This window comes from Primulina huaijiensis, chromosome 2 (assembly GCF_012295235.1).
Source record: "Primulina huaijiensis isolate GDHJ02 chromosome 2, ASM1229523v2, whole genome shotgun sequence".
Taxonomy (NCBI): Eukaryota; Viridiplantae; Streptophyta; class Magnoliopsida; order Lamiales; family Gesneriaceae; genus Primulina; species Primulina huaijiensis.
Window position 1 is genome coordinate 2,642,749 of NC_133307.1, and position 27,475 is coordinate 2,670,223.

General features: G+C 32.9%; 1 protein-coding gene and 2 long non-coding RNA genes across 3 annotated transcripts; 2 read left to right on the plus strand and 1 right to left on the minus strand.

Annotated features, from left to right (window-relative positions):
* Nucleotides 1-8,126: 8,126 nt before the first annotated feature.
* Nucleotides 8,127-8,758, minus strand: LOC140962362 (uncharacterized). The gene is made up of 2 exons (XR_012172531.1): nucleotides 8,687-8,758; nucleotides 8,127-8,417 (listed from the first exon to the last, which is right to left on the minus strand). It is a non-coding gene; the product is annotated as an uncharacterized lncRNA (long non-coding RNA).
* A 4,426-nt stretch (nucleotides 8,759-13,184) lies between these two features.
* Nucleotides 13,185-14,689, plus strand: LOC140958936 (uncharacterized). Its single transcript, XR_012171857.1, has 3 exons — nucleotides 13,185-13,541; nucleotides 13,871-13,947; nucleotides 14,509-14,689. It is a non-coding gene; the product is annotated as an uncharacterized lncRNA (long non-coding RNA).
* A 4,711-nt stretch (nucleotides 14,690-19,400) lies between these two features.
* Nucleotides 19,401-26,432, plus strand: LOC140964035 (uncharacterized). The gene is made up of 12 exons (XM_073423523.1): nucleotides 19,401-19,742; nucleotides 19,943-20,096; nucleotides 20,569-20,664; nucleotides 20,852-20,928; nucleotides 22,970-23,052; nucleotides 23,529-23,589; nucleotides 23,836-23,903; nucleotides 23,985-24,066; nucleotides 24,367-24,450; nucleotides 24,552-24,629; nucleotides 25,161-25,280; nucleotides 25,940-26,432. The coding sequence occupies exons 1-12, from the start codon at nucleotides 19,575-19,577 to the stop codon at nucleotides 26,114-26,116; spliced, it is 1,248 nt and encodes a 415-aa protein (XP_073279624.1). The 5' UTR covers nucleotides 19,401-19,574; the 3' UTR covers nucleotides 26,117-26,432.
* Nucleotides 26,433-27,475: the final 1,043 nt, after the last annotated feature.

Here is a 27,475-nt window from a genome sequence, read left to right on the forward strand (position 1 = left end):
TGCTGTGATGCATGGCTTGGCTTGGGCCACAGCTAGGTCTCGGTTTGGGTCATGGAAGGAGTCCTAGCCATGCTAGGACTTGAGACTAAGGGCTGGGGAGGAGTCCTGGCAATCTAGGACTCGAACCCGAGAGCCCAAGGAGAAATCGCGCAGGTACAACAGCTTGGGCAGGGAGAGATGGCTCGGCTAGGGGCTGTGGGATGGGCTAGGCTAAGTCCTTAGGGTCCTAGGAGGGTGCATGAGGGGCTGGTTCAAGGGTTGGCTTGATGGTTAAGCGGCTAGGCAGGAAAACGTGGAGTCATAGCATGAGGGGAGTCTCGGCCATGGCATGTTCTGTTGCTGTGGTTGCGGCTCGAGCTTAGGGTCTATTCCTAAGGGTGCCAAGGATCCAGTAGAGTCCATAAGGAGTCTGGTTCGAGGCTGGCTCAAGAGGGTTCGGGCTTGGCTCGAGAAAAACGAACATGGCTCAAGGGTAGACTAGGTGGGTTTCTCTGCTTTTCTGCAGCTTATGTTGTGCTTCGGTTTTGGAGCTTGGGGTTGAGTCTTTTGGCTTTAAGGGTCCAAGAGGGTCCCTAGGGGGGCTGGGCAGGGTTCGGCTGGAGATGGTTTGAGCATGGCTCGATGGAAAATCAAGTTGGCTCAAAGGCTAGCTTAAGGGTTCAATTAGGGTCTTCTTCTTTGAGTTTAAGTTGGAACATGGCTCACGGGGGTCGAGTCATGGTTCATAAGGTCAAATAATTATTAAAAGTCTAAATTTTTAAATATGAAAATTTTATATTAAGGTTCGGTTTAATACGGGATTAAAACACATTAATACATTTTATTTAAAGATTAATTTAAAAGTTATTGATTTAAGTCAAATAAAAATATGAGAAAATTAATGTAAGTTTAAATAATTATTTGGGATGGTCTAGAGTCAACGGAATTAAGAAAAAGAAAAAAACGTGAAATATTACGTCTAAGGGTAAAACGGTAATTTTACATCAGAAAATTAGTAAACGTCATGGCAGTGTCCTGAATGCTGTTTTATATGTTAATATGATTATTTTAAATGTTTATGAAATTTTATATGTTAATATGATTATTTTAATTGTTTATGGATTTTTATATGTTAAAATGATTATTTTAAATGTTTATGGAATATTATATGTTGATGGATTTTTATGTCAAAATGTTTATTTTAAATGTTTATGATTTAATATGTTAAAATGATGATGTTAAACGTTTATGGGTGTTTATGATTTAATATGTTAAAATGTTGATGTTAAACGTTTATGGATTTTTATGATTTAATATGTTAAAATGTTTATTTAAATGTCTATGGATTTGTATGATGAAACGATAAATTTAAAAGATATGTTGCATGCTTGGTTTAAAAGAAAAACGTTATATACATGTTTACTTTTATAAAGTGATAAGAATACGAAACGTTGAAGGAAGTGAAGTAATTATGACTAATACGATGATATGTTGGAGATATCGTGAGGGAGAAGGGCCAGTGGGAGCCCGACGATCGTATTTCCATTGACACAATATGATATGTTAATACGTAAGGCCAATGCTTAGTTGACGGGTGAGAGTGTCGCTAATGTCCTCGCCACCCAGTACTGTGGTTACATGTAGATGAATCCATCGCCAAAACGAATACGAATACAAATACGAGAGTCACAATTAACGATATGAATTCAACAAAAACGAACATGAATATGAATATGTTGATATGAATATGGATATATTGATATGAATATGAATACGGATATGAATATGTTTATGATGAATGTGAATATGTTTATGTTGATATGAAAATGTTTATGTTTATTCATGACACGAAAACGTTATTTTTCATAAAAATATTTTAACTGTTGCATGTGATTTTATATGTATTATTTGTTATCAAGAATATGTTGTGTTGAGTCTTTAGACTCACTAGGTGTGATTGATGCAGGTGATTATGATAATAATGTTAATGGAGGTCTTGATCAGGGGCGGAGGTACATGTCCTTCTACCCGGGCTATTGGTCCAAATTTTTTTAAAAAAATTTATATGTAAATTCATGTATAATTTTAGATAAATTTGATATTAGCCCGGGTAGATCAATTTAAAATATTAAAAGATGTCAGAGTTTAAAATTCTAGCCCGGGTAACGCTAGATTCTTGGCTCCGCCACTGGTTTTTATGGTTGACTTTGCTGGACTGAAGGTGTACATAACCCGAGGACCAGCGCTAGTTCTCCGCACTAGTTTATGATTCATGATTTTAAGTTATGTTAAAGAGATTTATACGACTTTTTATTCATGTTTTTGAGAGGTTATAGTATGGGTTATACTTTTCAAATAATGCTTTTAGGTTTGGTAAAAAGTTTTAACGATTCTATGATTCAAATTATTGTCCTTTGGATTTTAAAATGTTAGTTGGTTGTTTTATTTTAAAATAGTTTCAAATTATTTTATATATTTGTTTAAGGGTTCGGCCGAATTAGTGACTGTAAAAAAAATATTCTAGTACTTTTTAAGCAAAACGAATAGCAGACGTTTCATTCGGATTCGTAGAGAACATCATGGATCAATGTATATACCAGAAGGTTATTGAGAGTAAGATTTGTTTCCTTATTCTATATATGGATGATATATTACTTGCAACCAATTACAAGAGTTTGTTATATGAGGTGAAACAATTTCTCTCTAAAAACTTTGATATGAAGGATATGGGTGATGCATCTTATGTCATTAACATTAAGATACATAGAGACCAAATTACAGGTATTCTAAGTCTGTCTCAAGAAATCTTTATCAACAAAGTTTTAAAGAGATATCGGATGAAAGATTGTTCAACAAGTATAGCTCCCATTGTGAAAGGAGATAAGTTCAATTTAAGCTAATGCCCAAAGAATGATCTAGATCAGGAACAAATGAAAAACATTCATTATGCTTCTGCTATCGGAAACTTGATGTATGCTCAGGTTTGCACTAGACCTAACATTGCATTTTTTGTTGGGATTTTGGGAAGATATCATAGTAATCCAGGTTTAGACAATTGGAAAGATGCAAAGAAAGTGATGAGGTACCTTCAAGGGACCAAAGATTATATGCTTATGTTCAGACGAACTGAGAATTTGGAAACAATTGGCTACAATGATTCAGACTATGCTGGATGCATTGATTCACGAAAATCCACTTCAGGATATATTTTTATGTTAGCTGGTGGAGCTGTATCTTGGAAAAGTACAAAGCAGACATTGACTGCTACTTCCACTATGGAAGCTGAGTTCGTATCTTGTTTTGAGACAACCTCACATGATGTATGGTTAAAAAAGTTTCATTTTGAGGCTTAGAATTATTGATTCTATATCTAGCCATTAAGAATATACTGTGACAATTCAGTGGTTGTTTTTATGGCTAAAAATAACAAAAGTGGTAGTCGAAGCAAGCACATCGACATTAAGTATTTAGTCATACGAGAACGTGTTAAAGATAAGAAATTAATTATCGAGCACATTAGCATTGAATTGATAATTGCGGATCCTTTGACTAAAGGCATGCCACCATTGAAATTTAAGGATCATACAAAAAGAATGAGACTTGGTTCATTTATGTAATTTTGTTGTAAAAACAAATTAATGAAACTATGATGTGATATTTTCTCATATTTATTGTGCACATATTCATTGATTCGAGAATTATCAATAAAGTTAGACCTCGAATAAACAGAGGGTTTATTCATTCAGTTATACAAATTTGAGATACATAATGCATTGTGATACATGGAAGATAATACTCATTTTAAGATGACATATCGTCATAATTCATGTATTTTGATTTCTTCTATAGAAAATGAGATATGAGCCAAGTGGGAGAATGTAAGAAAAAGTGGCACATATCAATTCATATCAAAAGAAGAATAAACGTGTAGGAATTGGCGACGGTCATAGCCTACGATTTTGAAAAAAACAGTACATGCACCGCCTCAACTTTAGAAAATTGAGACGCGCATGCGCCTCTTCTTTTGACAATAAGACTCCCTCAACACATGTTTATAAATGTGTTGAAACATGAATTTTGAAAAAAAAATTATAACATGGTCAATATAGTTTACTAGTAATGATCATTGGATTTGCTACACGATGTTTACTTTATAATATGGTAACATGAAACTTACAATTTTTTTTGGCTCCAACAATTAATGTAGATATAACTCGGTATGTTATTTACCTCATGCTTTGTAAATCTTATATACAAACATAATGAGTTATAATTTAGCTTCTTGTAATTTAAGTTTTGTGCTGGCTTATCATTATCTGGAACAAGTTTTTTTAATCGATTTAGCATGATGGATTTTGGTTCAGAATATAAGTTAGATGATTACATGGTTTCATGTTACTTTTTTTTATATTGTTTACCTTGATGTGGCATAATGTGTAATATCTTCTTATTTAATTTGTGAGAGCTTATAATTATCTTGAAATGGTATTTTTATTTAATTATGGTGTATTTTGGCATAATGTGTTAAAGTTTAATTTCTTCTTATTTAAGTTGTGAGAGCTTATAATTATGTTGAACTTGTCTTTTTATTTACTATGGAGTATTTTGGTTGAGATTATAAATTATATTAATAAATGATTTATTGTTGCTTTAGTTTTTTATTGTGTACTATTTGATACGACATGATAAGTTAGAGTTTGTTTTCTTCTAATTCATGTTTAAAGGTGGGTTTATAATTATCTTGTGCCAGTTCCTTTATTGACTGATATATGTTGGTTAATATTATAAGTTAGATTAATAAATGATTTCTTGTATTTATTTTGATCTTATTCAGTGTTTGATTGCATATTGGGTTGAATGTGTTTTTTTGTAAGCTAAATTTATTGATGGCTTATAATTATTTACTCTTCATTTTTCCCCTTTTGTTTATGATTCTTTTCACTGAAGTATATTTTTTTCGACATAAAATGTGGCGAAAGTAATTAACCGATACATGGACCCAAATATTGTAGTAGAGAGACAAATGTTGGGACCAAATTGGAGTGAAATGTTGTCGGATAATTGGTTTTCTCGTGTCCAAAACGGAGCGAAAGTTTTAAAATTTTTATTTGACATTCAAAGTATTATCTTGGACACTCGTATGATTTAAATTAAACAAACATCCATAAGATGTTTGTAAATATACATTTAGTGAAATTTCATTTGTCTCCAACTATTCCGGTATTAACGGATATAACTCTTGTTGTATTTTCCTATAAATTTTCTTCAAAAAACTCCTTTCTTCGATCTCCTAATCCGGTCCACGACTGGATTTTTTGTTCTTTTTCTAACTTACACTAGAAAGTATAGAAAATACTTTGCATTTGAGATCAAAAACCAAAAGACGGCTCAATCCTTTATTGTTTTAGGAGTGGCCGGGTTTTGAGAGCCGTTTTGGAGGAGAATTTTCGAAAACTTTGCAAGAAAAGAATGGAGGCTAGGGTTTGTTTTCTCCTACCTAAAACATAAGTCCTTGACCAAGTTTTCTTAATGGTAGATTTTGGTTCCTTAATTAACATTAATGGGATTAATTAATTAATCAGATTAGTCCAACTAGTTTAATTAATTAATGTATCAAAGTCCATTAAAAACATTAATTAATTTTCATGTTGGAATAATACTCTTATAAGCCCATTATGCATTCTTCCACTACAATTAATAAATCTTTAATAAACTCAACATTTGAGTTTAATATTTAAATTTTCAAATTTTATCAATTAAACTTCTTGTGAATTTATTCTCTCCAAATTTTAATTTTCATAAATTCAACGCCTTGAAATTACTATCTCATAATTTTATATAAATTCAACTCTTTGAATTTATTCTCTCAACTCTTAATTATCATAAATTTTCAACTCCTTGAATTTACTATCTAAACGAGAACAAATGATAAAGTGCTTGTGTGACCCTCAATGATTTAGGGATACAGCTAACCGTGGTTTCACAACTCTTTATGATTCAGGATATTTTCTTTTATTCATGTTTACCCTAATTTGCCTCATTCCATTCACCAACATTTAATCATGAAAATGTCAAAAATCATTTTTCTGATTAAACCCATCGAATCATAGTAAGAGCGTCTAGTAGCATCGTCCTGTGATTCACTAGGTATCACTGATAGTACCTGCAAGAACCAGTCGATTATGATTAACGTATAGTAATGTCCCTTCATCTCATATATCCCGATCGAATAGGGGTGTCAAAATCAGACCCGACCCGCCAACTCGACACGGTTCAACCCGAAAAAATCAGGTTTGGGTTTGAGGTTTTTGGGTTCGGGTCAGATCGAGTTGGACCCGATAGCTGACCCGAAAAAAAAAAATGATCGGGTTGAGTTCGGGTTGACCGAAAAATTTTAAATTTTTAAAAATATAATTAATAAATATTGCCTACATTTTTATATATTGTATTTCTGAAAAAATATTTATTATATATTTATATAATAAATTTTCATAATTTAATATTTATTTTGTACATTTTTAATTTTTTAAATAATTGTTTATTTAATTTAGTAAATATACTTTATTTTTCTACAATTAGACTTTTAAATATAAATCATATATAAGAGAGATTTTGTTATTTTGTGTTTAAATTAAAATAATTTTTTTTTGAATTTTAAAAAAATTAAAAAAATCGACTTAGTCGGGTTGATCGGGTTAGTCGGTTTCATGTTCGAGTTGGGAGTTTTTGGGTTGGATCAGGTTCAGGTTGAGCAATTTTTAAATAATACTATTCATCAACCCGACTCGCCCGAATTGACACCCCTACGATCGAATCTGAAACAATTGGTTCATCGAGAGTTGCATATTATATTCGATAGCTATGTGATACAACCATGAAATATTCATAATGTCATCGCATAAACAACTAGAGAACTTTTTCCCTAATGTACATCTCACACTCTGGCCAGATATTTCATGCACTATTATTTCTTTAGATCACATAGGATATTCACACCCATAGGTGAACGGTGAATTCCCGACTACAATGCACTACCTCCTACATACTTCGCAATTGCACCCAATCTCGCCACCTTGTGACCTTCGTAGATTCGACTTTTATCCTTGTTTTCAGATGGCTGAATCGACTAGGAACGAATATAGAATATACAATGTTTACAAATGAGTTTCAAGATTGAATTACGATTCATTTGTATTAAAGTATAATCAAGAACTTTATCTATGTTGATTGCATGAGTATACAGATAAAGTAATATGAAATCATAAAAAGTTAAATTATATTAAAATAAAGATCGTTTTTTACACTTGAGTCAATAAATTCACTAACCAACCGTTGGCTTGCAGGACATCTACTCTAATAAATACAAGTACATGTTGTCTTCAAACCGAAAGAAAGTTTGATTTATATCATTCAAGTTTAAATATATATCAATTATTTTTGCAATTGACAGTTTATGAAGAATTTTATTAGGTAAATTTAGATAAATGATAGTTTGTTTCTCATTTGATATTGTATTCATTCATCTGAATTACCTATTTTTCACTTTATATTTTTATTGCTTTGTTTTACTTATGCCACAGTATGTAAATTGTATTTATAGGTAACAAGCAAATGGATATTTGATTTTTATGAAATTTTTATTTTGGTTTTAAGCTTATAATTTGTTATCTACGTGAATTGCGGTGTGAAAATGGCTAATTATACATATGAATGTAAAACTAATTAAAAGACATTTCAAAATGTCCTTATAAATATAAAGTAGTGACACTTTTCAATGTTCTTATAAGTTAGCATAAGAGGCATTTATATATGTCACAATAGCTTAGTTAACTATACATTTTAAATTGACTTTATAAATTAATTATCCCTAATGAAAATTTTTATTGTTATCGTGGATAAGTATATATGACATACGTAAGTGTCACTAAAAATGAATTTTTTACGACATTTTAGGTTGTCTTAAAATCATTAATTCGTGACACTTCTAAAGTCATCATTAATATCTTACAATGACATTAAAATTTCCAGATGAAAAAATTTTTATTGGGATGAATTTATATGTATTTTATCATTGTTATAAATGTATTTCTCGACGATAAAAATACTAATAAAAGAATCAAGATAGTCAAAAGGAAGAAAAAAGTATTAGAAAGATGACATTTTGATTTATATCTTCTCATGAACAAATTCTTATTCTAGATCAATATAATATTAATAATAGGCATCGATCATCCAATTATCGGAATGGAGGGTTCGGACGCAACTTTGAGATTTTCATCAAGGAAGACATGCACACGGTTGCAGCAGAAATCAGTCAACCATCCATTTCCTTTCTTCACAAAACCCACGTACACCAACGGGTTCGATCTCTCTCTCGATTATGGCCTTTGCTTTGTGTCCATCCATCCCTACTAACTCAGGCCACATGTATTTGTGCCCTGTACATACATAACAATATTTTTCATTATGTTCCAATAAAAGAAATGACAGATGATCATATGTAACTCATCTAAAAGAACTAATTAAGGTCTAAAGTTTGGGACGAGTTCATGGAGAACGACTTGTAGTAAACATTTCTCCCACTGAATAGATACATATATATATATATATATATATATATACACACTTTCTATATTTACTAACTTATTAATATATAACTTTTATGTTTAAAATAAAAGAATGTATAAATGTTTCAATTAATTAGTACCTCTGCTACAACATTTAGGAGTCTGGCAGCCAAGCCATAAACAAGATGTCTCCACAACCATTTTCTTTAGCCTTTCGTTGTTTGAATTAGTATTAACTTGGATTTGTTTATATAGACATACCCGCCTATTATATATTTTATTGTCGTAATTTTAGTCAATTTAATATCGGTAATCATTGACCAATCTTATTATTTATTACATATTGGTCAATGATTACCGATATTAAATTGACTAAAATTACGACAATAAAATATATAATAGGCGACTATGTCCTTATAAACAAATCCAAGTTAATACTAATTCAAACAACGAAAGGCTAAAGAAAATGGTTGTGGAGACACCTCGTTTATGGCTTGGCTGCCAGACTCCTAAATGTTGTGGCGGAGGTACTAATTGAAACATTTATACATTCTTTTATTTTAAACATAAAAGTTATATATTAAAAGGATAGTAATTATAGAAAGTACTAAGTTTGAAACGACAAAAATTCAAAGAAAAATCGGTGACAACCACCAATTACAATGAGATCCAAATTTATCTAAGTTAATATATTGAGACTACGGATAATTTTGATGTTCTTGATTGGTGGAAAGTAAATTCTAAACTTTATCCAGTGTTATCTGCAATTGCAAGAGATGTCCTACCCATTCAAAGTTCAAATGTTGCTTCCGAATCAACATTTTCAGTATGTGGAAGGATCATTGGTGACCAAAAAACTAATTTAAAGCCAGAAACACTTTCCATGCTAACGTGCCTACAAGATTGGTTTGCAGCAGAAAAAAAGAATAGGACCTCTGGCGCGATCGACGAATTCCAAAGCTCAAGTTCCGACGAAGATCCAGAATATTCAAAATATATTTTAATAAATCGTGATGAATTTTAGATGTTCAATTGAAAAAATAAATGTTTAAGTTATTCTGTTAAATTTTTTTTTATGTAATCACAATAATTTGCAATCAAAATACTAAAAAAAAAATTGTCCATTAATATTACTAATTTTAATTATATAGTAAACTATAATAAATTAGGGTTCGGAACCGGTTTGACCCGAACCGGAACCGGTTTATTAGAAACCGAACCGGTCTTGGTTTGGATTGGTTCCAAGTATTTCAACTTGGACCCGGAACCGGTTCCGAACTCACCGGACCCATAACCGATAGGAACCGGTCCGAAACCGTTCTGGTGGAACCGATAAGCATGCCTGGTTCAATCCAATTCCAATTAAAGGAGTAGACCCACACCCTTTTAAATTAGTGCTGTTGCATTGCTTGTGTCAGCAAGCTTCAAAAGTCATCCTCCCCGACTGACCTACTTCCTGTTCTCGCCCATGATACCATCCCCCCCACCATCTACCCCCTGCCCACGTTATCAAACCCCCAGCATCCCCTCACTAATATGCGCCCTCACAAAAAAACTTCAATTTAGATATTGAGATTATACCATTACATTGAAAAGAAACAACAGAAAGAAAGAAACAAAAAGAATCCCTTTTGGGAACATTTGAATAGTAGAAAGTATAATTCTGTGCTGTATATTCTGTAGCAAAGTGCACTAAAATGCCATTTGATCTTGGCTAGTTGGCTTTATGTCTGGACTTATTTGTTTTGCATATGGAATATATTTTTGTTGTTATATATGCAACCATGTTTCCAATCAAGTGACTTTCTAACTAATTTGCTGCTGTCCATTACTTTTTTCATGAGAAGATATAAATCAATTATAAGAACATTGAAAAATGTCACCATTTTTTATTTATAAGGATATTTTGAAATGCCTTTTAATTAGTTTTACATTCATTTATATAATTACGTATTATTAGCTTCGATACTCCATTATGGCAACAAAAAATTTGATATCATGAAATAATTAGCCCCTTTCACACCACATTTCACGTAGACAACAAATTAGCTTAAAACCAAAATAAAAATTTCAATAAAAATCAAATATCCATTGCTTGTCACCTATAATTACATTTTACATACCGGCATAAGTAAAACAAAGCAATAAAAATATAAAGTGAAAAATAGCTAATTCAAATGATTGAATACAATATCAAATGAGAAACAAACTATCATTTATCTAAATTTACCTAACAAAATTCTTCGTAAACTGTCAATTGCAAACATAATTGATATACATTTAAACTTGAATGATATAATAAGAATATATATAAAAAACAATTTAATGGCAAGATTGACCATCACACTACATGACAAACCAAGCTATCAGTCTTCCAAGTGCATCCTCGAAGCTTTGTAAATGGTCATAAGGCCTAATCAAACTTTCTTTCGGTTTGAAGACAACATGTACTTGTATTTCACTCCAATTTGGTCCCAACATTTGTCTCCCTACTACAATATTTGTGTCCATACATCGGACAAATTCTTTCGCCACAGTTTTTGTTGAAAAAATATACATTAGTGAGAAGAATCATAACAAGAAGAGAAAAAACTGAACAGTAAATAATTATAAACCAGCACAAAATTTAGCTTACAAAAAATCAACATTCAACCCAATGTACCACATCGAACGCTGACTAATATCAAAATAATAATAATAAAAAAGAAATCATTTATTAATCTAACTTATAATATTAAACGACTTGTATCAAATAATGAAAGAAATGGCTCGAGATAATTATAAACCCCCTTTAAACATGAATTACAAGAAAACAAGCTTTAACTTATCATGTCGTATCAAACAATACACAATAAAAAATAAAGCAACAATAAATCATTTATTAATATTATTTATATTCTCAACCAAAATACACTATAGTAAATAAAAGGATAAATTGAAGATAAATCATCAAATCAAAACACAAGTTGTTATTTGCTCTCTATACCCTAAAAAATTTGTTTAAACTCCCAAGCCATGTAAAAAATGTCAAAAATACCCTTAAATTATTATTTGTTTTATTGGATCAGAAATGGTATCAGATTTGAGGTACAATTATTTCAAACATACAATATTATTATTGTTGTGTATTTAAATGTTTGAGAAAAATATTTTCTCAAAATTTATGGATCTGAACATATGTTCGTGATTAAATACTTATAGGATTTATTCCAATATTTGGAATATTTACAAGAAAAGCTAACTAATGTTAGACATCGGGAATAAAGAGGAGTACATCAGGGTCCTAAGATAAACTTATGATTCAAAGTAATATGTTCCTAGAAATAGTTTGGATTCTTATAAATTCTTCGGAGATCTTAGAGAAATAAAAAATATGGTACATAACTCTGGCAATCAACTATAATATATACCATATAAATTGAGAAAACCTTGAAAAATAAGAAGAAATTCTTGAAATATTAAAATATATTCAAAAAATAATCCAAACTCTAGAACAATAAAAAAGTTCTAGTAAAGGGATATCGGAAGGAATGTTATCACTATCTTTTGACACTGAACCCTTATTATACCAAAGAGGGAAAATGAAGGTAACGCCAAAACTTTTAACCGACAACGAAAAAATGATCAATATGATTAAAACTGTCTCAGAAAAGAAATTAAACAGGTGAAAACTATAAAAAAAGATTGGTCTAGAAGATCTTCAAGACCTTTCATATTCTTTTGTAAACCTCAAGATTGTAGATTTGAAGATGAATAAAATAGGGGCGAACCTCCTTCAATAATTTGGTCATCTTCCCATGAAGTACCAAGGGAAAGTGTGTGATCTCATAATACAAATATGAGAGGACTCCAAACAGATTTTCAAGTAAGTGGAGAAGCACACCCAGTGTGAACAAGGTCAATGAGAAATCAAATTCTCTTGCACCAAACACCCTATGATAAGTTTGTTTTAGACCCAATATATTTTTACAGGGTTATGCTTAACTTTGATGTACTGTGCTTCAAAAACAGAGAAGATATTATAGATGACTGGATATCGGTTACGAGAATCGCAGCAGACACACTTGATATCGACAAAGAATGATTCATTAAACTTTTAGAAATGAGTATGATGATATCAGTTAAAATCATCTAGGACATGAATTCGGCAGAAAACAAAGAGTCGGTCCTAGCCGTAGAATTTCTTAGTGAGATAATTGAGAGAATGACTACCTTATTTAAAACACAATTTATAGGAGTAGATTATTTTAACAATCAAGGCACGAAGGAAAAAAAATATATTCAAGCTCTGTATAGTTTTGAATAACATGACATTTGTTTGGTTGATGAAGATATTATATTATTTACTAAATATATATGAAATTCAGGTGTCAAAAAAAATTTAACAATCCAATTTTTGTAATGACCCGATTTACTTATATGTTATTTGGCGAGAATTAAGAATTATTATTTTAAATTGAGAAATTTAAAATAATTAGTCAGATAATTAAATTGTGTGTTTATGCATATTTAAATTTTATAGCACACAAAAGTTGAAATAAAATAGGCCGGGTCAAGTTTCGAACCCCGAAAAGATAAAAGATAAACACACATATAATATTAATATATATATATATATATATATAATAATACACACACTCTCTCACACATTACATCATAAACACACACTGATTTCCTAATTCTTCCCGTAGCTTCTGTTCTTCGATTCCTCACAATTGCCGTTCGCTTTGATCAACCGTATCTCCGTCACCGGTCACCGAAAAATTCAAGTAAATATACGGTTGGAAAGCTCTCGACAAGAGCTACGTTTTGGTAGCCATCTTGAAGTGTTTCTCGACACTTTTTGAAAATCCGTCGGAAACCGTCGCCCGTTTCTTCGTTGAATCGTCGCCGTACGTTGCTGGAGTTCGGAAATTGATAAAGGGCTTTTGTTCTCTGGGTCATAAGCTTCGTTTTGGTATATATATTGAGGTATAAACTATGATTCCAGAAATTGTGTAAAAGGTTGCTCCATTTTTTTTGTTAAATTTGATATCAACAAACTTTGAGTTGAATCGAGGTATCGATCAAATGTTAGAAATCTGTTAGCGAGTTTCAGGATATTTAATTAGAGATTTTGAAGTATTGAGATGTATAAATCGAGTATCAGCTAGTTCGATGCTTTACGACGAATTAAAATAGAAATGATTAATTTTTGGCATTTTAGTCGAATATTGGAATTTTAGGAATCTATAATGCCTAAAATGTTGGCATTTGATTTTTAGTGAATTTAAATGGTTCTGAAATTTTTATATGATAATAAGACCATTTAAATTAATATTCAGGTGATTTGTCTGAGTTGACATTTCCAGGACTTTCTTGAGGATTTAAGATACGTTGTGGTAAATTAAAGTCAGTTGAGGTACGTACGAACTGTTTTCATTACGACGTCTATTATGACGTGAGATGACATTGAGTATTTTGTAATGAGTTGTGGCGTGCTTTATGTANGACTCCTTTGATTACTATTGATATTGATATTGATCTATCGAGTTGTTGCGTCATCGATGGAACGGGTGGGTAGGATTAGCACTCCTGATGACTTGCATGAGGGCTGAGCGAGTAGCTCCCGTACCCTCGATGCTACGTGCATGGATGAGTGACGACTTGATGTTGCGTTGCTACGTTCCTGGCACGGGTGGCCACTGTTAANGTGCATGGATGAGTGGCGACTTGATGTTGCGTTGCTACGTTCCTGGCACGGGTGGCCACTATTACTGTTGTTGATGAGATTCATTTGGACTCCGTTTGGTATCCATTATCAGTTGTTACCTTTCACGAATTGCATTACATTGCATTGCATCGCATTTTACTTGATGTTATTTCATGTCAGTTATATTTGTCGTAATATTACTGGTTCGTCGTACCGGGGCCCGACCCCTCATTTTTTTTTATGATGTGGTTGTTTTTTATGCCATAGCAGGTTATCCAGGAGTATTTGATGTGTCTGGTGGAGCGTCAGGTAGTGGTGCCCAGTCGTCGAGTCATGGTTGAGAGTTCTCAGATATATATACTATATTATGGAGTCATACATTTACCGAGGAGATGTCTCTTGTAGCTGTACTGTTATTTTTACGATGTTTTGACCTGATAGTTGTGTGCNCATGGTTGAGAGTTCCCATATATATATACTATATTATGGAGTCATATNTCTGCATGTGTTTAGTCCTGGCCAGTGCGGCTATAGGTTGTGAATTGATGTTATGACTTTATTTCGAGTATATGAATATTATTTGTGATGTTTTGATTTTTTTGGGATGTCCTATTTACGAATAGGTCATGCCGAAATTTTTGTAGGCCCAAAATGGAAAATTTTAATCGCTTTCGTTGTTTACATTAAAAAATCCTTGTTGTTTGGTCATTAAATATGAATCAGGAGCACGGGCCCCCACAATTTTTATTTGCCAAAATGCCAAGTCCATGTAGAAAAAATTTTAATTAGAGAATATGACCTTGGCAATACAGATACTTTGGCAGGAAAGGCCTCGTTTCTCAAAGGAAAATTTGGAGAATGGTGTCATATGATAGCAATACAAAAGAATTACAAATGATTAAGGGGTATTAATAAATGCACTCCTTTATGTTGTAAAGAAAATTATTTGGACAAAGAATTGGACTATCAAGAAGTAGGATGTCATCCCAAGCATCAAACTCATGTCATAGCACGGGACGTACACCAACGAAGAAAACTTTCAAAAGAGCTCAAATTCGAGCAAGTGAAATTTTTAAAGATTGTAATTGTTGAACATGTGGAACAAGATGTCGTATATCGACCAACTGTCCAGAAAATGACAGAAAGATAATAAAACGCTTCAAACCAACTCCAGATATTGAAGAAGTAGTTTATTACCAAGTTTGGTTCAATTATATCAGTTTGAAAATATTCTTTTAGACAAGAGTATATATGAAGAAGAAGAAATATTGAGTCATGAAGAATCTGATGGAACAGAATTAGAATCTGACTTAAGAGTCTTTCGACACAAAACACATGAAGCTTTGTCAGGTTTCTTTATCCAGACAACAATATCTCATAATATGGTCCAAATGACCATGAGGAAAAATTATTGCCTAAATAGATATCAATGATTATCTACAGGAGAGGTAGAAAAGTTCTTAGGAAATTTTGGCCTAAGAAACAGAAAACATCATAAAATCTATAAAGTTTCCAGAAGTAAAATGACAATCCTAATGGAATTTATGGGAAACCGGATGGAGATGAAATTAATTCTTTCTGAAGAAATTAAGGAGTAATTACAAAACTCAATATAGAAGTAACATGAACCATGTCCTAGATTCATATCATAGCAATCCAGATTATGATAAAAGATATTTTTAAAGATTGAATAGATTCACATATTGACATTGTTATATGCGATAAATGAATGGGTAATCTTCAAGATTCAATACTGGGAACAATCTCAAAGAATCTATGCGCATGAAAAAATGTATGAGAAATTTATCCAAGAATTGCCTACAACCTGACAGATCGAGATTTCAGGCGAGCTTTAACACTACATCAAAATTTCAAAGAAATGAGACAGATGAAATATGACAATAAATTATATTCTATCACTTATCAAATTTCATATGCTTTTTCTAATACACATCACACAGGATTGTTTGTTAGAAATGAGTTTATTGAAATACCAGAAATATTTGAAAATTTTGCTCAGGAAATTTATCAAGAAATAATCGATTTTCTTTTAGAAACAGATATTTAGATCAAAGACAAACCGATTCTACAAAGAAATCAAAGTATTAGACTGAGATTAATAAAACTATCTATTCAAGGAGATATAATAATAAGTCACATGTAGGGAAAAACACGTGTCCAAGAAGCCCAATAGATACTAAAAAAATTTCGACAATAAGAAAACTTAGATGTCCAGAAAAGTAGAGAGTAGTCGTAATAGTATTTGATATTACAAGACAAATAAATCAATTTCCTTGTAATACTATATACTATTTGGAATAATTTATGATAGGAACTTACCAATGATTGATCAATATTTTTGAATTGGAAGTTCATATCAAAGGAATCACAGGAAAAGAACCAGATCAATTGGTTCTTGGGTTAGAGTTTCTCGAGTAACACAAACTTTGGAAACGTCTAGAGAATTGAATGGATTCATGACAGATGATAGAATGTGGAAAATCCAATAACCGCGAGCCCATTCTCAATATAAATCCCAGTATGGATGTTATATCAACAATATAAAGCAGAATATTTTGCTACTTACATTGATTCTGGAGCGGGAATCTGTATATCAAAAAGAGGTGTTTCCAAAAGAATTGCAAGAAGAATTACTTCTGATTATTGGATGAGATTTCTCCAAGTAAATCTTAATCTTAAATTAATAGATTAAGATGACATAAATATTAATTGGAGGTGCTGGACAAACACCTTGGTACAAAGTGAAAACACCACCGATTTACTTTCATGATATAGGAGCAGACATTACATAGGTAAAAGATTTCTTCAAAATAGAACTTAATCTAAAATCGAGAAGTTTAGATTATTAAAATGGCAGGCTTTGTGTCAAAATTATATTTTTGATATTATTATTAAATCTCATGAAAATATTATTGCAGATTTCTTAATGAGATATGGACAGTGTTAATGTCGATGTCATCATGAAAATGCAGAGGCATTTGATGAACACCTTGAAATACATCAAATCAAGTTCAATAAGCTTGTCCTAAATGCAAAAGTTGCGGGTAGGCTACAACAATTTGACAAGAGTATTGTCTCTGATAGAGTAACAGGTTGTTCACAAGCTTGTATTCAATTATAGTTCGTATTGCAAAAGCCGATCCACTAAGCAATTGAGAAGCCACTAGTTTTCCAAATAGAGAGTTTTAGAGTACATGGCTCTATACCTAGAGTAGGGGATTCGAGTACCTCTTAGCACAAGTTCTAAGTTTGGATCATCTTTAGATGATTCGACCAAAGAAAAAATTGAAGCTTCGGCACTTATCTCTAGACTTCAAGTCTGCCATTTATATCGAGAATTAAATAGGGAGAGATCAACCTTAGACCTCGAATTGACAAGGAAAAATTTAATGTTGGTACTAACAAGCTTATAGTTTCTCAATTTTAAGTATATCAATAGAATTGAGAGAAATTGAAAACAAGAATATGTATCAACCCAGCCACAATCTGAGTTGATATAGCAAGAAAGTGTCATAGGATATGAATGAAACCAAATTAATATCCCAATGAGGTAAAAACATGGTATGAATTTGGGGCTCTTGTCTCAATTTATACTATATCGCCTAGTTTCCTAGAAATCTCAGCACTACCAAAATTAATTCAGGAAGCAGTTTATGAAACATGAGAAAATAATGATTATTTTTCGAGAGAAGATATTCTGGAGCTTTATTTTTTTAGTACAGCACCAGAATCAACCAAGAAATGCTCATACGAAGCCGTTCACTTCATTAAGTGGATAAGACAAGACGTGAACATTCAGAAGTTCATCAAGGATCCTCGGAGAATGGAACACCTCTTGTTTCATCACTCTTGGGAGATAAAACATGCATTAGATGAGCATGAGGATTATGGTTATTTCTCACAAAGATGGACAAATTCAAGTTTTCATTTAAATTTTATCAAAATTATGTAAATAGATCTTTTCTTTGAAATACCACGACAAGAAAAACTACAAGCTTTACAGAAAAAATATTTGAAAAGAAAAAAAATCTTCTAAGGAACAACAAGCTGCCGAGAGAGTAAAGAAACTCGTCGAAAATTCTGCAATATTGCTCATGTGGGAAGATGGTCAGAAATAATCTGCACAGAATGTCCAAACCAGAAAGAGCCAGAATTCGGGAAAGTTTTCGGCCCAAACATGACCGAAAACATAATGCGGTGACAGATCCAAACGATGAAGGTCCACATAAGTCACGTTTTCCCCGAAGATCATACAAAAGCAAAAGACTCCCCGACAAAAGTAAATAAGACATGTGATCCAACCACTTCATTAGTAGAGGGTGAACCATTCAACCACCACAACATGACAGCCTACTAACTAGTGGTACACCAACTAAAAGATGTTGTCGGCCACAACTTGCAATGCAATTCATAATTTTAAAGTATGGATTTTAAATCCACCAAAACTTCTATATATATCATGATAGAGAGAAGAAGAAAACATCATTCAACCTCTTCATTTTTTTCAAAATAAAATTTGTAATATTTTCAATTTATGCGTGTTGTAGCTAAATAATTTTCTCATTATTTACAGAAAGTTACTATGCAGTAATATGTTGTATGTTTGAATAAAACAATTAAGGCTGATTGTCACTCTCATCTATTATTTTCAAAATTAAACTTTTTTACTATACACCATGTTGTAGGAAACGATAAAGGGTTGTGCTAAGTGTTGTTTAAGAAATCTACTTCAGGAAACATTTTTTGTTACTGTGTGGTTAAGCTGAGAAGAGCAATCTGCAAAATCAGGTGGATACAACCCGACGATATTTTGGTCAAAAAGGTAGCATGTTTAATTTATTTTACAGAAATATGATGGATTAATAATAATAATAATAATAATAATAATAATAATAATATTAATAATTTGGTGTATAAGCTAGAAATCATGCGAATCTATATGAGTCTTTAAAGAATATGCTCGAAATGTATGACAATTTTTGGAAATTTTAAATAATTAGGGGGCTCAAACAAATTTTTAAAGTATTAGGGGATTAAGAATAAAGTGAGTTATGTTTTAGGGAGATTAACAATTTGTCCATATACAATTGGGGCATTAAATTAAAATAAGTAAACATATAGGGGTTGTTTGGAAAAACTTGTGGAGGAATTCTAAATTTACTGCCTCTTCCGTTTCTCCTAGATGTCTTTCATTTCCAATCAACCCAACCTTTTTCTTGTTCACCTGGACAACTCCAATTCCCCCTCAAACCCCTGAATTTTCGAGGTCAAGCGATCAAATCACAGACGAAATTTGAATACTTCCTGACTCGGGTATGGCTGGTGTATCGCTGATGTGCGGAGACTGCGGAACCCTACTGAAGTCAGTGGAGGAGGCGCAGGAGCATGCTGAGCTGACGAAACACACTAATTTCTCGGAATCGACTGAGGCCGTACTTAATCTCGTCTGCTCCGCCTGTGGCAAGCCTTGCCGTTCAAAAACGGTGTGTTTCTTGAGTAATTCATCGATCTATTTCACTCGTTAGTTGCTTGTTTCGATGTATTATTCCCTCCTATTAATTTTAGGAAAATCTTGATTATCAGATCACAAGTTTCAATTAATAGGTCGCTGTTGCTCAGTGCTTTTTTTATGTAAGCTTTTGAGTGGTGGTGTTTCTAATTAGTTGAATTCAAACCACTTTAGGACAGTGATTTGCATACTAAGAGAACAGGTCACGCGGAATTTGTGGATAGGACTTCGGAGTCGACTAAGCCAATAAGTTTGGAGTCTCCAAAGCCACAGAAGGACGTGGAGATGGAGGAGACTGGCGATGGGAGTGGTGGTACTCAGCAGGAAGGTATAATTTGCAATTGATTATATTGCTAATGGCACATATCTAAGTGCCTGTGTATGGTTTACCTCTTTAAATTCTAAATGCGGAGGTATTTAAATTGTACTTTACCGTCTGTCGCCAGTCGCCAAGTCATAGTTTTTGGTGAATCTGATGTAGAATATGAATTTGATGAGATGTACAGTTTGATTTCATGGAATGCTGCCAAAATTATGATCTAGAGGTAAATATTTTTAAAAAAAATTGTATGACCACATTTAAATTTATCATCCAGTTTTTCATTCGGAAGTATGAACTGCACTTTAGATTTTGATTGAATTGAATTCTGATCGAGGGACAACCCATGCAAAATGAATGTTCAGATCATCAGATGAAAGTGGAATGCCTTTTTGTCATACTAATGTCGGTACTTACGCTTAGCTGCACTGTGAGAGTGTAGATTGCATTTATTTGCTTCCTGATGTTTTTTCTGTCTTAGAAATGGTTGTTCCGGAAGTGAATCACGAGCTACTCAAGGAACTCGAAGAAATGGGATTTCCTAAAGAGAGGACAATCCGTGCACTTCATTATTCAGGTGAGTATTTTCTACATTAGATACATGACTATATCTCATTACTGTACCTTTCAGAAAATGAAATTTATGCAGTACAAGTTCATATGATTTTTATTCTTTCTAAATATTGTTGTTATTTTGTTTTTAAATTTGTGATCATCATCTAAGTTAAATTGCTGTTCTGTCAAATATTATCATATTTTTATAGGCAATGTGAGTGCAGAGGCTGCTGTGAATTGGATAGTTGAACATGAAAATGACTCAGACATTGACCAAATGCCATTGGTATGTATATATGTGTGTAGCATATTATGTCTATATCAACCAAAGGCCATTCGTATGAATTGTTGTGTATAACCGGCACTTTATGTCCACTTGTTTATTTCTTTCTTTCACACCCCCTTTTCATCAATAATGTACGGGACTCATAAAGTTGGAATTAGAAGACCATTTGTTTCGCTCTTACTCCTTTGCGCAGATTCTTATATGATAAGGAGGATGAGGCATAAATGACTGCTATGATTGATAAAAGTGTGACTTGCTATACATTCATAGGATTATTCTGCTGATGACATTATCATATGTTTTGGTTTAAGAGCTTGGTTGTAAATGGGTCGAATCTTGTAGGATTAAGATTCAAGATGATGAAATATATAGACCTCAAAAACTAGAACTTTGGATGCTACTGCAGTGTTCTAAAACTCGGGCTAGGCGACCGCCTAGGCGCCTCCTAGGCGCTAGGGAGGCGCTAGACGCCACTTGACCGCACCGAAAAGGTTCTAGGCGGCCAGCCTATGCGGCAAGGGCGCCTAGGTGCTCTTAGGCGGGCCTAGGCATTTAAAGTTTTTTTGGGAAATTTTTTTTCGGCTTTTAATTTTTGAACGCCGAATTAAACTAGAACATGACATAAGAAAGAATTATAGGCTCGTGCTTTTAATTTTTTGGGATTGAAAGCCCAATTAAAACTACGATTTGTTGGCTTGCGCTTGCCCTAACACGTCACTCTTATCTTCTTTGCCTGTTTACTTCTGCACACATAAGAAAATCGAACCAGGTAATTTTTTTCTTTATTAATATTTCTTTTACATTGCCTATTATTCTGATCCGCCTTAAGCTAGAGAAATAAACCAGGTGTCAATTGGATTTTAACAAAATTTGGGCTGAAATTTAGTTTAAGAACCATTACAAGTCTCTTGATATCGTGGAATCCGCCTAGCGACGCCTAGTCCCGGCCTAGGCTCTAGCCTGACTAGCGTCTAGCAAATTTTAGAACCATGTGCTACTGGAATTTTTATTTTGTTAACTAAATCCAAATACTTTTCCGATTAATGCTAGCTAACTGTTATTTATTTTGGACTTGAAATGAATTATTCTTGAAATCATTTGTCTAATGTATTATTTTCATGAATCTGTTCAAATAGCGGTTTGTTATTTATGTTTGTAACAGTTATGTCAATGAGCTGTATTGTTAAATCCTCTTCATAAAAGATTATTCTTTCACTTTAAGTGCGCAAGAAGGTCAACAAATTGCCAGATTTTGACTCTATTTGACAAAAGAATATTCAGGTCTTTTGTTCAGATTGTTTTATAATGTCGTTTGCTTTGACTGGTTCCGATTTTTATGATATAGTTTAATTGACTCATCAAATCCGTGAAATTCAAGCTTGTTTGATTGGCTTAGCCCCAGTCTAATTTCTTTATAGATGATTTCTTTTGTTCCTGGCTGCATAAAGATTTGTGACTGTTCCCTCTTAGCAGAATATATACTGTGATGGAGTTTGTTTGAATATCCTTTCATGAAGTCATACTCAGATGATTCCCTGCACTTTTCCTTGATTGGCAGATCTCAGGCGATGTTTGGATGCATATTTGTTGGATGTTTTCATTCTCCTTAAATAAAGCCAAGCATACATTTCATTCTTCATTACAATCTTGCAAAATTATTCCTCCATATTATTTTGTGTCCCTATGTAATCATGGATTTGTTTCCAACTTTTCATCACCTATGTAAAAAAACTTTATTATTACATGATAAAATTTTTAAAATATTTTATTTTATTTGCATTAAAAAACTAAAGATATTTATGTAACATCATTGACCCAGTATATATACTGACATGGTATAGCATCTACAGTAATAAAATGGTGTTTCTTCAGTAAATAAAACAAGACATACATCACAATCTCCAAAATGCATAGTTTCAAAACACGCCAAAAAGATACCCGACATGACCTATGAGTATTCACTTTACTGAATTACTATCTTCCGTTTTTATAACTGGTTGGAACTACCATCATGTCATCTTTTTCCCCCACTTACGTGTAGGTACCTGTGAGTTCCAAGAAACCTGATGCTCCTAAGCCATCCCTGACACCAGAGGAGATTAAACAGAAACAACAAGAATTGAAGTAATTTTTTGTTATTGGAATTCTACAATTGTTTGTTTTATTCTTTTGTTGTTGATACAATTCATTTGCTTTTCAAACATTGATAGGGTCATTGTACACGATACTTTCAGCCGCTGTGTATGGTAGTAAAGTTTAATGGAAAAAAATTGAGAACTTGGATAATCGTTGGGATCTATTTTGTAGTTGCACTAGCATGATTATGAACTAGTCATCTTTATGACTTACAGATATTAAAATAACTTATAGTTCTTTTAGAACAAAGAACTTTTAATGGAATTGAGGAAGTCATGGAATTGCCTTCCCTAGAATTATCGATTGTCATATGCATATGAGGCCATCCTTAGAGTTTCTATTAATGCCACATTTTCCAGATGTTTTTCTCATTATGACATGGACTGATTTATGTTGATCGATTGCATTATTTATTTGCTTCAGTTCCTTCTGTCATTTGGCTTTATAACCCCTATGACTTACAGGGAGCGAGCTCGCAAAAAGAAAGAAGAGGAAGAAAAACTAAAGGAGAGAGAAAGAGAGAAGGTAAATTTGTTATTACTTTTCTGATACTTAATTCATGTATCCTCCTATAGGAGTTATTGCTCTAAATGGAACACTGTTTTTCTTTTTGAAGTTTTTGTCTTTGTTCTATTTGTAAACATTTTCTATTACTTTACAATTCGTCTCAGAAGTATGGTTTATCTTGTATTGATGTTAGCTGTAGTTTCTGCTGTATCTGCTATTGGATTGTATTTAAATCACCTAATTTTCTCTAGTATGGCTTCACAGGAAAGAGTTCGAGTTGGTAGGGAACTGCTTGAAGCAAAGCGTATTGAAGAAGATAATGAAAGAAAGCGGTGTGCAACCAATTCTGTCCTTTTACCCGGCATCAAGAATTATAGTTTTAGTTGAATTGGAATTTTACTTTGCTCTTGTAGTATGCTAGCTTTGCGAAAAGCAGAGAAAGAGGAAGAAAAAAGGGCAAGAGAGAAAATCCGTCAAAAATTGGAGGAAGACAAGGTCTCAACATTTTCCCTCCAACATCTGCTTGTCTTCATTGAATCATTCCTTTGTTTTCAACACCTTGAATTTATTGATAAGAATTAGGCTCTTTACTTGAACAATCAAACATTGTGGTTTAAAAGTCTGGGAAAAGACTTGGTTTCCTTTCATGATTGCTAGTGTATTCTAGTCAGCCTTGTGCAAGGCGACATACATATGAACTATTATTTTTAGAGTACTTTCTTTTGCTTGTTTTTCCTTAACTTTAATCATTAGCTTCGAGTTTCTATATTGAAATGGTTCATCTATGTTTGACAGGCAGAAAGACGAAGGAAGCTTGGGTTGCCACCAGAAGATCCGGCTGCCATAAAACCTTCAGCTCCACCAACAGAGGAAAAAAAGGTCTTGCTTTATTCTGATTGTTCCCTTACATAGCCTGCTTCATTTCCTATTTACCCTGTGATATCTTGCCCTGAGCTATTCTTCTCAAAAATAAATTGCAGAGCTCCCTGCCCGTAAGGCCAGCTACAAAGACAGAGCAAATGAGGGAGTGCTTACGAACGCTTAAACAGAATCACAAGGTAGTAATTTCCGTGGCTTGCATGTTGAATTTAACAACCAACGCAAGGATGAGTTTAGAAAGGTGATTTCATGTAAAAACTCAGAAGATTGAAACTGAAAATAATCCAATTGAAAAAAGTTCAGAGCTGATTAAGTTTTTTGTACTCGTTCCCAGTCACTCATACGATGTAAAGGAACTAGTGAAAAACGGAAAGAAGAAAACTTTAACAATAAGATGTGGGTATTGAGCAAAAAGATATGTTTCCGTGTATAATATCTGTGGGAGAAAGTATAAATTCTTTGCTTGAAGGGTGAAGATGGTTTATTGCTTGAAGGGTGAAGATGAAACCAACATAATTTTATTTGTTTCGGTTAATGATAAATCTTTTTGATAAAATGCTGTATTTGCGTGTTTTGAACTTCTTGTGTTTCAGGTCCAAATTCACGATGGTACTCCATTTTAATTTGTGAAATACTTTTGTATGTGATCATATGGAATGATATGCTCTGTAACAATTATGTGTCATATATTTTGTTTACTTTTTCTCCAGGATGATGATGCCAAAGTGAAGGCCGCTTTCAACACACTTTTAACTTTCGCCAAAAATGTAGCAACAAATCCAAATGAGGAAAAATTTCGTAAAATCAGACTAAGCAATGCTAATTTTCAGGTGACACTGAGTATTCTTTTTTAGTTGTTCATTTATTCCTCAAATGGGTCTCATTTTTCCATTTCTAAATGTTATAGTACCCATTTTTTCCAACTTTTCTCCCCCTCCCAAATTTTTTCAGTTGGTCTTTGACTCGACTGCATCCATGAATGAAACGTATTTCCACAACAGTCCACGCTTCCAATTTTCTTATGATAAGTAGAGGCCAATGATGCCTCTTCATAACTTAGTTCATGTTTATTGGTGACATCATGTGGCATGAGGCCCCAGTGCATTAGAGCAGGCCACATATTCCACATCAGTAAGGGACTGAACCCATGGTTGTGAGTCCGCTGTTGAAGATTTTAATTTTTATGTGAATGGCTCATCTGTAACGGCTAAATTTGGCATGAAATATGAAAACATCAGACTCGATGCAGACATTTCTTCTTCTTTCACTTTACAGAGAGACTTTAAAATGCCATATAGCCACCCTGGAATTGAGTGGCAAGTGGTAGTTTTGAAGATACCATGGCCATATTTGACTTTTATTCATACCTTAGATTCGTCTCCAAGATATCCATGGAAGATTGTTGATCAATAAACCCACCATTCATTCTTTTTAAGCGCAAATCCTTGTTTATAACGTCTTAACAATCATATTTGATTGCTCTCGGCAGGAGAGAGTTGGAAAACTTCAAGGAGGCATCGAATTTCTCCAACTCTGTGGATTCGAGAAAATTGAGGGAGGTGAATTCTTGTTTTTGCCAAGAGATAAAGTGGACGTTGCGGTGCTACATTCTGCTGGAAGTGAGTTAAACAGTGCAATTAGCAATCCGTTCTTTGGAGTTCTCTGATACACGTCCCCTTCGAGTTTTTACATGTATGCAAGTTATGTTTTTCGGGCCTCTGTCGTCAATTAACAATCTGTTCTTCGGACTTCAATTAACAATCCGTTCTTCAAGTTATTTACGAGTATACAGCTTTTGTTTTTCGGGCCTCTGTCGTCAACAATGTGCAAATTATTGAGAACATTGGATTTCTGTTATGGCTATTTATGTTCCAGAAAGAACTGTGATATTCCTAAAATTCGAATCTTTCCATGCAAATACCTATATTCCTGATCTCTTTGTAGTGATTAGAAATGTACTTACTGACCCCATATCGCCAATATATTGTGTACGTATGCATTTATATATGTCTCTCTATTTACTTCTATTAAATTAAATAAGCTACGTGATTATTATTTTTTTATTTTTTAAAAAAACACTATTGGACCGAGCTATTGAGCTTGAATTAACAGTTAACCAAATCTATAATTACATCATTTTATTTTACAAAAACAAAGGTATATAATCTCAAAACTCAAAATCTGTTCGGAAATGAATAGCCATACGAGCTAATGTGTCTGCCACTTTTTTGGCGTCACGAGGATGGTATTGAACCGAGTTTCCTAGTTTCTTGAACGATGGTCTCTCGCGAATGCACTTGCAGCTTAAGAATGGCTTGTACGACAGAGAAAGCATCAGTTTCCAGAATTCAATTGATTGAAGTTTTGGCGCTGAGTTACTTCAATGTCCAAGACGGATACTTACTTCTATTATCTATACAACGAATCATGTTCTCTTTTGCATTATTATTTACTTTCAAGCTACGTTTTCAATAAATTATATTTCTTTTTTAGAATATAGATATAAAACATGAAGAATAAATTCTCTCTTACACTGTTATTTACTTTTAAGCTACGTTTTCAGTAAAATATAATTCTTTTTAGAATATAGATATAAAACATGAAGAATATGGATGTTGCTAAAAAAAATAGCATTATATTAAAATACGTCGAACGACGATGATTATAAACCAATTTTCTTGAATAAAATCGAATCGAACAACTTAGTTTCATTATCTACACAGCGAATCATGTTCTCTCTTGCACTGTTACTTACTTTCAAGCTACGTTTTCTGTAAAATATAACTACTTTTTAAAATACAGATATAAAACATGAAGAATATTGATGCTACTAAAATAATAGCACTATATTAAAATACATCGAACGACGATGATTATGAACCAATTTTCTTCATTAAAATCGAATCGAACCGCCTCAAAATAGCACATTCTTCTATAGTCCCTTAAAAATCCCACTAGATTAGCTTCATACACCATACATAAAATGTATATACGTCTTATATAACTATGTAAAAATGTATATATA